This window comes from Pelecanus crispus, chromosome 3 (genome assembly GCF_030463565.1).
Source record: "Pelecanus crispus isolate bPelCri1 chromosome 3, bPelCri1.pri, whole genome shotgun sequence".
In the NCBI taxonomy this organism is placed as follows: Eukaryota; Metazoa; Chordata; class Aves; order Pelecaniformes; family Pelecanidae; genus Pelecanus; species Pelecanus crispus.
The window spans coordinates 132,702,212-132,718,224 of record NC_134645.1 but is presented as its reverse complement, the minus strand read 5'-3'; the positions used below and the strand labels follow the sequence as shown (position 1 = coordinate 132,718,224).

The 16,013-nt window shown below is 50.4% G+C and overlaps 1 protein-coding gene across 1 annotated transcript in view; it reads right to left on the bottom strand.

The window, feature by feature from the left end:
* Nucleotides 1-7,611: 7,611 nt before the first annotated feature.
* Nucleotides 7,612-16,013, bottom strand: part of LOC104039232 (dystrobrevin beta) — a 105,033-nt gene continuing 96,631 nt past the window's right edge. Inside the window, exons 15-16 of the mRNA XM_075707759.1 lie at nt 10,024-10,113; nt 7,612-7,643 (exon numbers count right to left, since the gene is read on the bottom strand). Of these exons, the coding sequence (XP_075563874.1) occupies nt 7,612-7,643; nt 10,024-10,113 (122 nt within the window). The remainder of the gene's footprint in view (nt 7,644-10,023; nt 10,114-16,013) is intronic.

Sequence of the window (16,013 nt, the reverse complement as noted above, 5' to 3'; positions counted from 1 at the left end):
AATAACATTCCTAAGCACCAAGGGGGGAAAAAAAAAAAAAAATCACAAGTGATTGGAACTGATTACAATGTTTTCTAAGCAGCTACGGAAGAAAAGCCTAGCAAGGATCAGAGGGTGGTGAGCTGCCAGCCTCAGACTACACAACTCGGTGTTTATCTCAATTTTAACCAAAACTGAACTCCGCTCCTGCAATGGAACGCGGAGATGCCGATCTAAGCCTAGCAATGGTCGTCCCTGGATTTCCTGCATGTCAAGGGGAATCTTTTCACAGCCTGAAGAGAAGCAGAGCGGGAACGCCGGGAGGCAGGCGGCTGGTGGCCCATCGCTGCGCCTCTGCTTGCGCGTCCCCCCGCGCGCCGCGTGCCCCGCCGTTCGCTCCCAGGATGACGGGCAACGTCACACACGACGGCAACCGGACACTGACAGACAGCGGTGTTTGGCGAAGGTGGGGTTTTTGAAGGCAGGATCCCCTTCGTGGCACGCGCGAGGGACCCAGGAGGCTCTACACCCGTTTTTTTTTTTTTTTTTCATGCATACCGAGGGGCAGAAGTCAAGAGGAAATAACCAGCGTGCGACGCGATGATGACACCGTTTGGGAGGAAATCAAAAAAGATCAGCACACTTAGCAGGAGCAGGGAGGATTAGCTTTCCTTTTGTGGGTTGTTTTTTTTTTTTTTTGAACCTCCCATAAATTTGCTGAATTTGATGGGGCATTGTCTGATTATCGTTAGTAAACACGTGGAGGAAAATAGGACATGCAATGACCTAAGAGGCAAATGCCCACGGGGAAAGCCCTCCAGGCGGTTCAGAGAAAGCCGCTTTCATCAGCAGGTGGTTGAGATCGGTCACAGTTGCACGATGGTGAATGTATCGGCTGAAACGTGCCTCTTCCAAAGGACGGGGAGATGTCTCTCGATCGTAAGTGTAACTCTCCATGCCTGCGTCATCGGAAACACACACAACATGCCGTCAGCATCGGCAGAGAGCAGAGCTCAAGCCTGACTCTTCGCGGTTTTGGAGATCAGCTGCTGCATGGCCTCAGGGCAGGAGCCAAGCTCCTCTGCCGGGACCTCCTGAAACTTCTGGTTGGGGCTGCGCATCTCTGGGGCCACCCCCAGCAAGCTCGGGGTGAACCAAATGTGCAGCAACCCCCATGACCACCGAGTGTCCTGCTGACCCCAGAGCTCCTCACCGTGGACCCCAGGCCACCAGGAAAACAGAGATGTGAGCTCCCGAGTCAATGACACCAGGACACCAGGACCACGGTGCTGTGGCAGGTCCCGCGAGTGAGGGCCCATGAGCTGACACGCTTGACTTTGCAAGTCAAGGTGAGGTTGGTGCTGGGCATTTTTCTCCCAGAATAGCCAAGATTTGCTAACAGAAAGCCCCTGACCACGCTGGCCATCCTGGCCCCCTCCATCACCAGTGGGTGGCCGGAGCCACTGGTCCGGCTTGGCCGGACCCCGCCACCAGCAAGGTTCAGGAGAACCCATCAGAGGTCCTGGCACCACAAATGGGAACGTGAGGAACTTGAAGAAGAACCACCACAGTTTAAAGGATTTTTTCCTTTCATGGACATGTCTTTTTTCATTCTTTCTGGAGGATAAAGAAACCTGAAAGTAGTTTCTCTCTCTCATTTTTTCAGTCGTCTCTAATTTAGCGCCAATCAGCGCCGGTCCTTGCCTTGTTGGAGGCACTGCTGGGCTTCTCAGAGAACAGGGAGCTTCTCATCTCCAGATCAGTGGCTAAGGGGTGATCAGGGTCAAAGCCATCGTTTTCTCCAAAGCCATTAGAGTTAAAGAGACATTAAGAAAAAGCCACACACTGCCAGCATAAACAGCTCTCCATTGCTGGCTTCCTCTCTAATGGTATAATTTCACTCCTCCTTGAGTTACCAGATTGTTTCCCAGATGAGGCAGGACTTGAATTTCTAATGTAAAAACTATCAGAAAAACTCTCAAGCCACTTTCGGGTTATCTCTATCGAGCACTAAAATGGCAGGAAAGGGCAAACCCCCTTTTTTCTCCTTTGCAAATTACCTCTAGAGGACAACTGTGGTGGTTTTATCATGCAAAATTGCGTGTGAGATCCATCAGGGCTAATTCCTCTGGCCCACTATCACCACGGGCTGGGTCTGAGGCGGCAAGTTAAAGATAAAAGACTTTCTCCTGTCTGGTTTCTACAACTAACCAACCAACAGCGTAAAGGAAAAGGTCCTAGAAAGAAGGTTACCTCCTACGCCAGTCCCCATCCCTAATTATGTGGGTGTGCACGCTATGTTTTTCTGCCAGGAGAACCCTCCTTCCCACCGGGAACGGTGAAAGACGGGCATTGTGGCTAAGGCAAATATCCAGCCAGTGCATGGGGAGTGTAGAAACCTGATGCGGTGCCCTCCTACAAGCTTTTCAGATGGGTAAAGATAAGGATCTTATTCAGGTCCTTCAGAGGCATTGTCACCACGGGGCTCGGGCTTTCTCCCTTAGCACGGTCTCATGCTCTCCAACCACCTGTTTGTCTATCCATCTGTTGTGCCTTATTATAACTTAAAGCGCAGGCTCTTTGAGGGTAGAGATTGTATTTTTAGTGCATCTGGATAGTGTCCATCGCAATAGGGCCCTATTTCCTGGCTGAGGCCTCTCAGTATAGAAGCAATACTAATAAAATTGGAGATAATGCTGTTCTCACTGAAGTTAATGACGTTTTCCCGCTGTCTGCAGCAGGAGCAAAATTGGGTCTTAACAGGAAAAAAACCGCAATGTCCTTTTAATGATTGCGGAGCAAGGGGCAGGCGGGGAACCTTCCTCGTGCAGAAATAGGAGATAAAGGACAAGGGCAGGAGGTGACCAGGGACTTGGTCCTATGCATTGCAACGGCACGTACGGAGCAGCGCTGCTGGAGATGGGAAGAAAAAAGATATCCATCCTTACCTGAGTTACTGTACAGCCTGCAGTCGTCTATCTAACCTGCAACACAGGGGGAAAGGCACGTTTAGAAAGAAGGTAATTTTATTTCCTGTAAAATGAAAAATCTACCCTCCCCACCTCTTATTGCTCTAATGGGTAACTCTTCTCAGGGCTGCAGACAGCTTTACAGACACTGGGATAAACGACAAGTCCTCTGAAATACAAGGTAGGTAGAAAAGTGCTCCTGGTCTTACCAAATCCCAGCAATCCCAGCATCGCTGGGATCACCCAGTCCAACCCCTCCCCTCAAAGCAGGGTCAGCCACTGCAGGCTGCTCAGGACCTTGAACCATCAGCTTTTGAGTATCTCCGAGGATGGAGACCCCACAGCCTCCCTGGGCAACTTGTTCCAGTGTTTAACCAGCCTCATGGTAAAAAAGTATTTTTTATGTTCAAACAGAATTTCCTGCATTTCCATGTGTGCCCGTTGCCTCTTGTCTTTTCCCTGGGCACTACTAAGAAGACTCTGGCTCAGTTTTCTTTACTCTTTTCCATCAGTTATTCACACACATTGATTTGATCCCAGCTCCCTCAGCCTCTCCTCACAGGAGGGATGCTCCAGTCCTTCAGCAGCTCGGTGGCTCTCGCTGGACAATCTCCAGTCTGCCCACGTCCCTCTTGCACTGGGGAGCCCAGCACTGGGCCCAGCACTCCCGGGGTGGCCTCGCCAGCGCTGAGCAGAGGGGAAGGATCCCCTCCCTCGACTGGCAACGCTTTGCCTAATGCAGCCCAGGAAGCCATTCGCGTTTGCTGCACAAGGGCACATTGCTGGCTCGTGGTCAGCTCGGTGTCCACCAGCACCCCCGGGTTCTTCCCCGCAAAGCGGCGTGCAGGTGGCCTCCAACCTGTCCTGGTGCCTGGGGTTGCTCCCAGGACTTTGCACCTCTCCTTGTTGAAATGCATGTGGTTCCTGCCAGTCCATTTCTCCAGCCTGTTGAGGTCCCTCTGGATGGCAGCACGACCCTCAGGGGTCTCAGCCGCTCCTCCCAGTTTGGTGTCATCCACAAACCTGCCGAGGACGGACACTGTCCTATCCTGCAAGAACAGATGGCTGCATGGACTCCAGTTTTGATCAATATGGGCAGGCGTATTTCAAACTGGATATTTTCCAACTTCTAACAAATTTTATGGGCCTGCAAGCCATGCCCTTCCTTCCAGCAGTTTGAGAGAGCAGGTCACAGCACTTCAGTCCCTCTTCTAGCAGTTTGGGGGTTGTAAAATCCAAATGGCCAATACATGAAGGGACCAGCTCAAGGAGAGTCTCATTTCAGGTGATATGGTCATGGGTCCACCTCTTGGTCACCAACAGGAGCACGTGGTCTTGGAGAGAGGCAGCAGGACCATGGCACAGAGTGACTGCGGGACAGCCTTAGCCAAGCAGGTGTCCGGCCTGAAATAATGTCTGGCACATATGCAACGTATGGATACGCAACGCTGGGTTTCAAGAAGGGGTTACGCAAAGAGAACGCTGAGGCTGGCTGAACTGCCGTTGGGTGATGTCTAATGCGACTGGATGAATGTGGCTTTGCCAGCTCCCAGCTGTGCTCTTCTGTGCCTGGAAACCCATGTAGACATCTTCTGTGGCGATGCTGCTTAATTTGTAATCCTAACCACAAAAGACACAGCCAACTTGGAGTCTTCCCGAATGATTTCATCCTGCTAAAGCCGTACCACGCTGCTGCTATATCAAGCGTATGAACGTAAGCCTCTCCAGCGGGGAAGCGAGTTCTGAGGTTGATTAATTGGGACACAGAGAAATATGAAATAACTTTGTGAAGAAACTTGTGAGGAAGCCCAAGGGCGACGCTGTCCCTAGGAAACACATCGCAGCAGCATCCCTGCGAGGACCGGCGTCTCCCTTGTCTATGCAGAAGTTGGGGAATACCAGAAGTAATTTTAATTCTTGTCCGTTGAGGATGGGAAGGAGTAACGGGCTGATGCTGCAGCTAGGGAGAGCTTTGCTGAGATGGGGCTGCGCCCACAGTCACTGTGCAAAGAACGAAGTCGGGAGCTCGGTGTGGGCACGGGGTGCTGCTGGCCAGCCCCGCCAGACCCTGCGCGCCTGGAGCATCGTGGCCACGGGTCCCTATAGGTAACACGGGGCAGAGAGCAAGTGCTTTCGTAACGCCTGTCCTCAACGTAGCCCACACAAAACCCGGAGCTGGGCTCCCCATCGCCACGCGTGCTTTGGTGTCTGGAGGAGCGCCTACAGTGCACCCGCTCCGCAGGAGGACTGCAGTTTATGTATCGATTGTTCCTTGATTTTTCTGCCAGATTTTTATCTCACTGACTTTGCGACATTAAGAAATCACTTACTCTCTGGCACAGATAATATTTACATTCCACACGAAGGCTTTTGGACCAAGTTCTGCTTTTGGTTACACGTCTCCATCCCCCCCCGTCCCAACTCCAATGCTGCTGCATTGAGTAACAGAGCTGAATTTGTCTTACTACATCTCCGCTACCACACATCATATTTCACCTCTTCAAAAATCGTCCTTGCCCCATTTCCCATGCAAGATACAATGCACATTTGGAAAAAAAGCAGAAGGGTCATCTGCTAAGCATCTAAAATATTTAACTGACGAGGAATGTTCCGGGGCAGAGAGAGCCCTGTGATTTAGAGCCAATGCGATTCTGCTTTGAAAACTCCTGTTTTAGCTAAAAATCAAACTTACTGCACTTCTTTATACAAACTTATAATGCCTAATACTGATGGGCAAACCATCAGGAAGCAGAGCATTTCCAAACACCCACATGCTTTGCAGAACTCGCTGGACAGGAAAACTCAGGAAAATCAGCTCTTTTGGTGAGAAACGTGAGCCCTGCCACTTCAGCTCAGCCAGAAGGAAAATGTGCGTACAACAACAACAAAAAAAAAGGATAAAAAGTTCCAATTTGCTGATGCTGAAATTAGGTTTGGCTCAAGCGAGACAGAAATGCTGGGGCTGATTCAAACCTGTCCAACTCTGTTTCTTGCGCTTTGGTTTAAAACATAGAAAGCAAAAGTCAAGAGGCCCCTGAGCAAGGTCCCTTCCCAAGGAGGGCCTGGGAAGTGCTTTTTTTGTTCGCTTGTGGAGTGCGGCATGAGGAACAGATCTGCCGCAGACCCCTCCAACTCAACCGTACACTGCACGGTTGTTTGCAAGTCTCGGGGCTGCGTTCCATGCCTGCGATGATCGCTTCCAGCCCGGGGAATAACTCCGCTAGCACGTGTTATGGATTCATCCGCACCAAAGGAAGACGTGGTCTGGGGTGGATTAGTATCTAGACCTGCAATCCAGGGATAGCAGAGATGAAAGAGACCTGCTGCGAAACCCCGCTTAGCCGATGGCACTGCCTACGCGGGATTACCGTCAGCAGAGTAATTCTGAACATTTGTCCAGCCAAGGTCACAGGAGGCAGTGGTTCAGCAGATGACGGTCCCACCGCTCAGGACCTTCACTGGTGACCAGCCCACGCTTTGTTTTTTTTTCTAGCATGTTCTTCTGAACTGGATTTCTCGCAGCACTCAAAGCAACTCCTCCTCCTCTTACTCACTTCAAAGATCTGTGCATGACCTTTGCTGAAAGAAAAACATTCTCGAAAGCTGAATACACACGCTGAAGAAACTGTGGACATCTCAAGCCACGGCGGATGTTGGAGACAGCAACCTGGCAGCGTGGCGATGACCGGAGCAGGCAGATAAACCTGTGCCGTGTCTGCAGGTGATGTAAGAGCTGCAGCAGCAACGTGGGCTGCTTCCACCCGGAGCCATCTGCACTCCGAGCCCTCTCCTGGGGCTCCAAATGGAGACGGCAAACTGATCTCCTGCAGAGGAGCAAATCAGGAAATGCTTTACAGCTCAGAGACCATAGTTTGTCCCCTTACCTCGGTCCTTTCCGTTCTGCATTTTTTCTGTTTCTTCTTCGTCTTCTTCCTCTGCTTCAAAAGAAAAAAAGGACAAAAAGCCCACATGAGACAAGTAGGTGAGGGAACAGATACTTGGCGACCTTTTCTGCAGCAAGGAAGAACTGGCTTATCAGGCAGAGCTGACATTGGAGGGGAAGGAGGACGAGTGTTCAGGCTCCCAAGGAGAACCTGGATGGAAGCATCGCCATCCTTTCCATGGCACGGTGCCCGTTCACTGCTGGTGGCAAAACGGTCCCCACCTCATCCCGATCAGATGATTAGAGGTTGTAGAGTGCTAGCTGGAGGCAATGTCTACGTTGTCCAAAGGAGTGGACTACAACCTGGCCCAGGCAGGTTTAGGACCCAAAGTCCCTTGTGCGCGCTTATTCTAGCACTGTAAGAGGCAAAGAACTGTGCAATATACACCGTGGGAAGGAAGGCACGACTTCTAGGCTGAGGTCAAATCTAAGGAAGAAAAATGAAAATAGCCTATGGTGAGGTGAAAACCTTGGAGGGTCCCTCCTGGCGTTGCAGGGTTTGCCCACACAAGGTGTTCAGTGACGCCGATGCTCACGGTGGGGCAAAGCCACGTAACCGGTGGCGAGCTGTGCCCCCAGAGACGGGCGCTCGTTTTATCTCTGAGAGCTGGTGGGTCACGATATCTAACTCCGGTGAAGTTGAAGAGAGTTTATGGCCAGGCTCTTATTTATGTAGCAGAGAGCGGGAGCAGAAGGTCGCATTCTTCTGCAGATGGTGGCTCATATCTCTCTGCGCAACATTTCACTGAGACCTGTGTAAACAGGTAATAGTTATATTATGAGCAGTCATATCACTTCTGCCTACTCCACATGCTGCTGAGAGCAAAGAAAAGGAGAAAACCCTGCAATAAAAGGCACAATTTAAAAAACTGTAGCATTTTGAATTGATCTGATCAAAGGGGATCTTATAAACATTTGCTCTCTTTGTTGCTTTGACAGCAGGACCGATGAGACATCTGGGAGTCACACAATCCCTGCCTACTCAGCGATGGCTACCGATGAGTCCTTAGTGCGAGCGCAGAAGAGAGCACTGACAAAACCAAAGGCGCTTTTTAATAGCAAGAGACGTGCCCTGGAGCTCAGCAGCTGCTTTGGGTCCTGAACCTTCCTCCGGTTGGGCAGGGCAGGGGCTGAGCCACCTCCCGCGGCATCACGCCCGGTCCCTGGAGATGAGCGTGCGTCTTTTCAAAGCTCAGTTGGAGTAAAAACCATGTCAGCGCTCGCTCGGCGGCACCGGGAGCATTAGATGATCAGCACAGAAGGCAGCAGACGGGGGGGGGACAATCTCTGGAAGCCCACCTAGGAAGGGGTAACCCTGAGCAGCGTTTCCTTTCCAAAGGAATCTGTTTTCCGAGCTCGTGCAAAGGTACGGGGAGGCGAACGGAGGCGTGGGTGGTGCACGCACCAGTGTCTCACAAAACCCTCACAACACAATGCCTGCAGCTATATTGGGCGAGCCTGGGGCTGGAGGAGGTGTCTATTCTCACAGCTTACCTCCGGGACAATGTGCGTTAAATCCCACTGACTCTCATCAGCTGAGGATAACTCATGCTTTTCCTAATTTACACAAATGAAATGATTTCAGATACTTTCAAGGGAGCCTTCTTTAGTATCTGCATATCCTCAAGTAGGAGACTGTAATTAATTCCATTTTCACTCCCTGGTGAACCGTAACTGCTTTGCACGATCCCTGATAAGCCTGAAAGGGCTGTCAATAGCGCGAACCCGGGCTGTTTGCATTTGCCAGGCTCTCAGGGGCTTCAGAGGAGGGCAGGGGAGCCGCAGGTCCAGCCCACGCTCCAGCTCTGCCACCCAGCCACCCTGGACCAGACCCCCAGCCCAGCCACCCCACTGCAAATGCCCTCTTCTATTAAAAGGGAAAAATAAATTACTGCAGACATCTGTTTTGGGCAGAGGGTTTGTTCACCGGGTTTCAGCCTAGAGGGGAGAGAGCTGCGCGCCTTGAGCGTGGTGATTTATTGAAGAAACACAGGGCCCGTCACTGCAATGGCACCAGTGATGCTGCTGTCACACATGAAAGACTTTATTAACTCGCAGCTGCCTTTGCAGCCAAGACACAGGGGTTTAGACTGGGTGAATTTACTGCTTAGCAGTAAAATATCAACCCGGTTTATAACTGTGGCTTCTCCGTTAAGGGCAGTGGGAACAAAAAGCCTAACTGGTTTTAATGCAGAGCTTGGCAAGTTTATGGGGGGGGATTATGCGATGCAACTACCGGGTACAGCAAGGGGCTGGGGGAGGCGCGAAACAGGAACCGTGAGGTTCGGTCTGAATGCAGAATGCTTTACTTCTTTCTTAAAAGAGAAGGCTGCCCACAAGCAAGCTGCTGGAATCCGAAAAGATCCTACACTCTGTCGCCGACAAAGCTCGAGAGCCACAGGACGCGTCCCTGGGCTGCAGCAGGAGCTGCTCCAGTCCCATCGGGGTGTTTCCCTCCGCTGGCACAGTAAAAAGGCACAAAGGGAATAATTATCTTTTTTCCACATCGCTGTTTAAAAGCTTTGTTGCGATGGGCCTCAGGTGCGTTTACTATATATTTGTGATTACGGCATGTAATGGGGATTGACTGCAGAGGAGTCTCACCTGCTGCTAAAGTACCGCCGTCACCAAGCAAGAGCTTGGGGAGATTCACTCACAAATGTGCCCTGGCTTCTGGCTTGGGTTGTTAAGGGGCTCTGACTTGCGGGGGTGGGACTGGGCAGTGGCACTTCTCCTGCCTGGTAAGCAGCCCCGGTCATGTCCGCAGGGCACTCTGGAAGGGCTGCTCGGTGCCGTCACGCACGCACGGATCAATAGGCGCAGGAGCAAGATGCCGGTCTGCTTCATGAATCATCACCGGTGCTATCGGCCGGGTTTGTGCCTGCAGAGTGTTGCCTTAACTATCAGTGATAAAATCAGTGGAAAGCCAGTTCAGAAGGTGTTTGGAGTTCTCAGTGATGTTAGCTCTAAAAATGATTTTTCATCTTAGCATTGAAAAAAACGAACGCATCGTCTCGCATTATGCTTTAAATAGTTTCTGTAAAAAAATAAATCTAAAGACAAAATCTCCAACTCGTGGCTTCACGCTCTCCTTTTTCTGCTGCGCACGCGTGCCGCCAAATTAACCCTTACCTGAATGAAGTTCCTTCACCAGCGACGACATGGTGTTGGTGATGGAGTCGGCTGCTACCAGCAGGTCGTTGCGGAGGTTCCTCCTTGTACCTGGGAGCAAAGCAGACACACAAACAGCGGGAATCGCGCGTGCTGCGCTGCCGCTGCCCAACCTGCTCGCGCCACGGCACTCGGCCACGTGTCCCTCACCGGTCCCCGCCACGGTCCCCCCCTCGGGACGGAGCTCGGACGCCCCAGCGTACGGCACGGCCCCATCAAAGCGGCTCAGCTTAGAATCATAGAATCATAGAATCATTGAATCGTTGAGGTTGGAAAAGCCCTTTAAGATCAGCCAGTCCAACCATTAACCTACACTACCAAGTCTGCTCTAAACCAATCAAGGGTAGACTAGACTAAACCATGTCCCCAAGTGCCACCTCTGCCCGTTTTTTGAACACTTCCAGGGCTGGGGACTCCCCCACCTCTCTGGGCAGCCTGTTCCAATTCTTGACCACCCTTTCCGTAAAGAAATTTTTCCTAATTTCCAACCTAAACCTCCCCTGGCGCAGCTTGAGCCCATTTCCTCTCGTCCTATCACTAACTACATGGGAGAAGAGACCAACAATCGCGCGAGACGGCGATTTGCTCTGCGACAGCCCGGTTCTGCTTGGCTGCTTGACGGCCTGTTTGGCTAATTAGCGATCACACTGCTCCTTGACAAGGACAGCGCTCGTACGGCAGCTCAAGGGCGGACGCTGCTCTCCGCGGGACCGGAGTCGCTGGGTGCTGGCCGTGGCGCAGCTGATCCATGCTCTTTGTTTGCGCAGAGCCGTTATCGCTGCTGGCTTCTCTGTTGCAATCGATATCGCTGAGGTTTGAGGGGAATAAAAGATAACTGAATTCTCGCCCTCTGCAGAGCACTCCTCTTGCCTCCCTGGAGGAAGCAATCCTCTTCCGCGGCGTGCCACGCAGGCAGGTGGCACGGCGTTTTGCTGTCAGCCACAGTGACGCTGCCTGGTTCCAGCCTGGACGCTCGTCTTGTGCCATCGTCTGCTGGAGGGACCCCGCTCGCCCCATCAGCAACGTGAATGTCTGCCACGGCGCCGCAAGAATGACCGGCACCGGTGAGGGGCCACGATCTGCAAAGGAACCATCAAACTACCTGCTGCCCGTAAAAGAGAAGAGCGAGGGCAGCAGGAGCTGCCGCGTGTCGGGGATGATGCTTATTGCCTCTTGCTGACGCTGGGAAGACAACGATCTTATTTGCCATCTATTCTGGTTCCCCGTGCCGGTCCCTCTGGCAAAGCCAGCCATATTCTCGTGGCAGAGCATCCTGCCGACCGCAACCCAATTTTGCAGCACCCCAGCGCCCGCAGACGCCGCGGACATGACTCCCTGTCCTCGCCGAGGCTCCTTTTCTCCGGCGCCTTTCCGCGCTTGCACTGTTTCGGTTTTATTTGGAGGCTCTGATGGCGCGGGGTCACGTTTTCTGCCCTGGCAGGTGGTCTGTAGCCGCCGTTTCTCAGGTTGCGGAGCCCACGGCCCCGAGCTGAAGCTTTGCTGGGAGCAGGTCCCCGTAACGGTTCATTGGCCCCACCTCAGCCGTCCCCGTGCTTTAACTGCTCACAGAAAATGGCTTTAGGCAGTCTGTTATCCCAGGCAGGCACCAGATGTCTGCACCGGCGCAGCCTCCAGGAGCACCGCTTTGATGCCGAGCGTCTGACAGCGCTCTAAGATCTCGGCGTTTGGGAGCCCGTCCTGCCATTTGCTCCAGCGAGGGCATGAAGACAACACATGTGGAATCGCCGGAGACATTTGATGTGACGTTTTGCAGCTGTACCGAACTGCAGTAACAACAACTGTATGTTACATGTCTACTTTTATTTGAAGTCGGGTGTCTCTCTCATTCCAGACGTTGCTGCTTTAATCTCCCAAATGCTGTGCTGGCTTTTACTCCGTCCTTGGCTGGGGTGCTGTCGGAGCGCCTGCTCCTCCATTTTGCCTATGGATTTTAGCACTGTTTGAGCGCTGCCAGAGCACGGTACCGAGCCGCCGTGCTTTCCAGCAGCATCCTTCTCCTCCAGGTTAGGTTGCCAACCGAGCAGCATCACTCCCGAGGCAGCAGCAAGGCACTGGGTGTTTCCGTGCATGCACAAACAGCGTGCAATTCCCAGGAAAAAATGCAGATTGTGGCCAACAAGTCTGGGACCTGTGACTCGGGGACTCCTCTGCACCTCTTACATGATGGAGGCTGCTTTACCCAGGTCTCCGGATGTCCTGAGTCTTGTCACTGCATGCGACAGTGAGGCATGGCCACTGCCCTGCCCGGCGTTACTTTTGGGAGCGAAAGGCTGTAAAATACCAGCCTGTCTCCCCCGTGAAACAGATGGATAATGTTAACGAGCTCGTCTGGACATCTACGTGCAGAAGCCACCCGAAGCCCTCCTGGCTGGTGGCATTAAATTATTTTATTATGTGAAAACATGGAAATTTTATCCTGTTTCCTGTGTTCTCCACTTGCCTTGAATTTGCCTGATTTTGCATGATTAATATGAAATAGCACTAATTGTGCAGCTTGCCTTTCCGGAAGGATTGTTCCAGGAAACTTATTATGGAGTCTGTTGGCCATTTTTTTTTCTTGCAAGAGCTTTTCTAGTGGTTGAGAAGAATAAGCCATCACTGTGGTTATCACGAGAGGAGCTTCCACCTTTCTGTTGGTAGTGGTGGATCATATTTGCATCTGAGAAATCCTGAGGGACTGTTTTCTTCTCTTTCAAGATGATAAACAGCAGCATTAATTTTCTAATTAGATGGTGGCCTCCATATCTGAATATTTCAACTGGAATAACATCAGGGCATTTTATTCTAATACTGTACTACTGCGTTCTCCCTCTGGCCAAGTGGAAGATCAAGAGATCACCTATGGAGGAACCCTAAGATTGTATGATCAAGATCACCAAGATTCAATTCTTTAAAGGTTTCCTTCTCTAGAGCTTCCCGCACTGATGGGGAAGCTTGCAGAAGACTTGTGCCCTGGGAGGAAAGACAAGACGTTGGCAGGTCACGTCAGGAAGAGGTGGAACAGCACCAAGATCTTCACTCCCTTTTCCTCCTCTCTCCAGCCATGACATTTTACAAGAATCTGGTGGATATGTAAAAGTTAGCAAAAATAGTTTAAATGTTTTTGTCAAAAAACCCCCATAAAAAACCGTGTCCTGCAGGCATTGCCTATAGAGCTGTTGCTTCTGGGGAGTCATCACCACCACCGACACCAAGCTGTTGTGATGCGGCTGCTGCACAGGTCCTTAGCCCAGCCCTGAATAGTTTTCTACAACACCTGGTTCATTGCAACATACATTTGAGATGCTGTCAAGTGTTAAAAACCTAGAAAAAAACAAGTTTTCACTCTGGGCAATATCAACAGGTCCTAACGAAGACTATCCCCTTATGAACCAGTCATTCAGGTAAAAGGCATGAATGAGCTCTTGATTAATTACATCAGCTTCTACCGGAGCCAGGAGTTTGAGGAAGACAGCTCTGATGATTGTAAACTGTGCAGAGAGAAGTTTGCTTTGTCATGGCTTTTGCCTGTATCTCCGAAGAAAAAAGCAGATGGATGGAGAGCAAATTTGGATGCCAAAGCAATACTGTAAAATGAAAAAAAAATCAAGTAGGACAGTTAATGTAGCTACTATAATCATGTGTTCATTACTCCTAGCAGCAGAAAGGAGATCATTTCAACTCTTTGTGCTTTCCTAATTAAAAAAGGAAAGGGGAAAATGATGAAGCAGATAGAGCAGATTTTCCCAGTACTGGTAGGACTCATTGCGCTGCTGTTCCACTTTACGCAGCCTGGAAAAAGAAAGCCAATCTGCAAAGGGGGGAAGGAGAGGCAGCTGCCAAAGAAATCAGTTGAGAGCTCTCGGCTGTACCATCAAACTTGTTGTGGAGATGAAGAGGAGGCGACTGGACCACCCACAGCAACAGATGGAGTGTTGTGCCTCTGGTATTTGGCATCTTGCCCTCCCTGGAAATGCCTGCTTCTGCTGTCGTTTCTGGAAGTGTTTAGAGCGATGAGGAGCTTGTTCCTACCGATGGGATCGGAAAAAGACACATCCTTCTCACTGATGAGTTGTAGATACTCGGTGTTTTCAGGCGGACGTCCCCCATCACCTGACCTGTTCACCGGCTGAAGTTCTGGAGAAGAAGTAACAGCCTTTCCCTCTGTGGAGCATGCTGGGGGCTAAGGGCTTGCAGTCCTTGCCATAGCACTCCAGGCATTAAATACCAATTAGAAGTATTCACTGATACTTCCTGCTCCTCTGCTACCATTTTATAGCCTCTTTCCTCACCTTCTTCTGGCAGCAGCTTATTTAGGCAAGGAAGATTGTTCTAGAAGGATATTTCCAACGATCAGGTTGAAAAATGCAGATTGTTATTTAAAATCTGCTTGTTTTAAGATATCTCACCAGTTCTGGAAGTTTGTTTTCATGTTTTCTTTGTTTTGAAAAGGAGACTGTCCATCTGGCAAAGGTATTTGACACTAATATTCACGATCTTTCCTACCCAGAATAAGAAAACCACCCCCCCTCCAGTTTTGTGACTCCATATGATACAACTTGTCATCTTTTAAAGAAATAAACAACCTGGCCTCTGCGACAAGCCGAGGGCTCTTGTTTACTGCAAAGGACCGATACACAAGAGAGGCTGCAGCACCCTGGCACTCCAGGCTCTAAGATGTCCAAGACCCAGTGGGATTTCTCATTGGAGTACCAAGAGGCCCATATGAAGAGTTGCTGCCCGGTGGTTTGTCTCTGCCCGCAAACAGCTGAAGCCCTTGGCCATGCATTAGGGAGAGGTGGATTTTCTGTCCTTTCTTTGATGGTCGATAAGAGGAATATGAAATACGAGTGGATGTCCCATCTCCAGAAACATGGATCATGTTCAGAAACAACCTCCGTGTCTGCCAGATGGTACCGGGGGAGACCCACAGCTCTGCACCCTGGGATAACTTCTGGAGTACTAAAGGTGAAGACTTCTGGACCAAAATGGGCAAAAGAGAGAAGAAAGAGAGTGCATAAAACCCGAGTGGACACCACTCCTGAGAAATACAGAGTATGGGCACCCGTTCCTATTTGGAATGGGCTTCCTTCACCATGAGCAGAGTTGAAGTAGGCAGGACTGAAGAATAACTAATTTCCCCCCTGCTCTGCAGTTGGATGGTCCCCTGAAGGTAAAAAAATATTTGCCAAGTTTCTTGACATCAGACTGACAGTCATGTCTTTGCTTGCCGCCTTCCAACATCGCCAGATAGGTCAAGCCTCTTCAGTGTTTGAGGGAAGAGGCATTGGTCTGCATTGAGCTGAACAAGCTTCCATTTCATCTGGTTGTCTTCAAATTTTGGAGCCCTTCTTGAGCCGACAATGGCTTTGACGTGGAAAAGTTTGACTTTTTTATAAACGCGTGACTGTTAAACTTTTTTTCTTTAAAAAAAACCCAACAGCAGCTAAGTATAAACTCACACTACCTACAGAAGTTGGGGAATAAAAATATGTATGTCAACTGCTGCCCTGATTTTCTACAAAGCACAATAAGCTGTATTATTCACAAAGGGACAGCTTGCCCGTTTGATCCAACCATACCGATCTTACCGAAGAACCCGAGCACAAGGTGGACAGAGAGGAAACAGCTCAAATGACCTGATAATCCAGCACTTCCTATGTCTACTTATGGAGCAGTTGGCAGAAACGGTTTAGGCCAGAAAGTGTATTTTTTTTCCAAATGCAGAGGGGAGTAACATGTAGAAAAGGTGCAAAAGAAGAGCTCTACCCATTGGAGCATGAAACGTTCATCGTCCTGTGTGTCCTTCTGCTTCTTCGTTATGGTCTTCCCCTCTTCTCTTCTCTTCTCTTCTCTCTTCTCTTCTCTTCTCTTCTCTTCTCTTCTCTCTCTTCTCTTCTCTTCTCTTCTCTTCTCTTCTCTTCTCTTCTCTTCTCTTCTCTTCTTCTTCT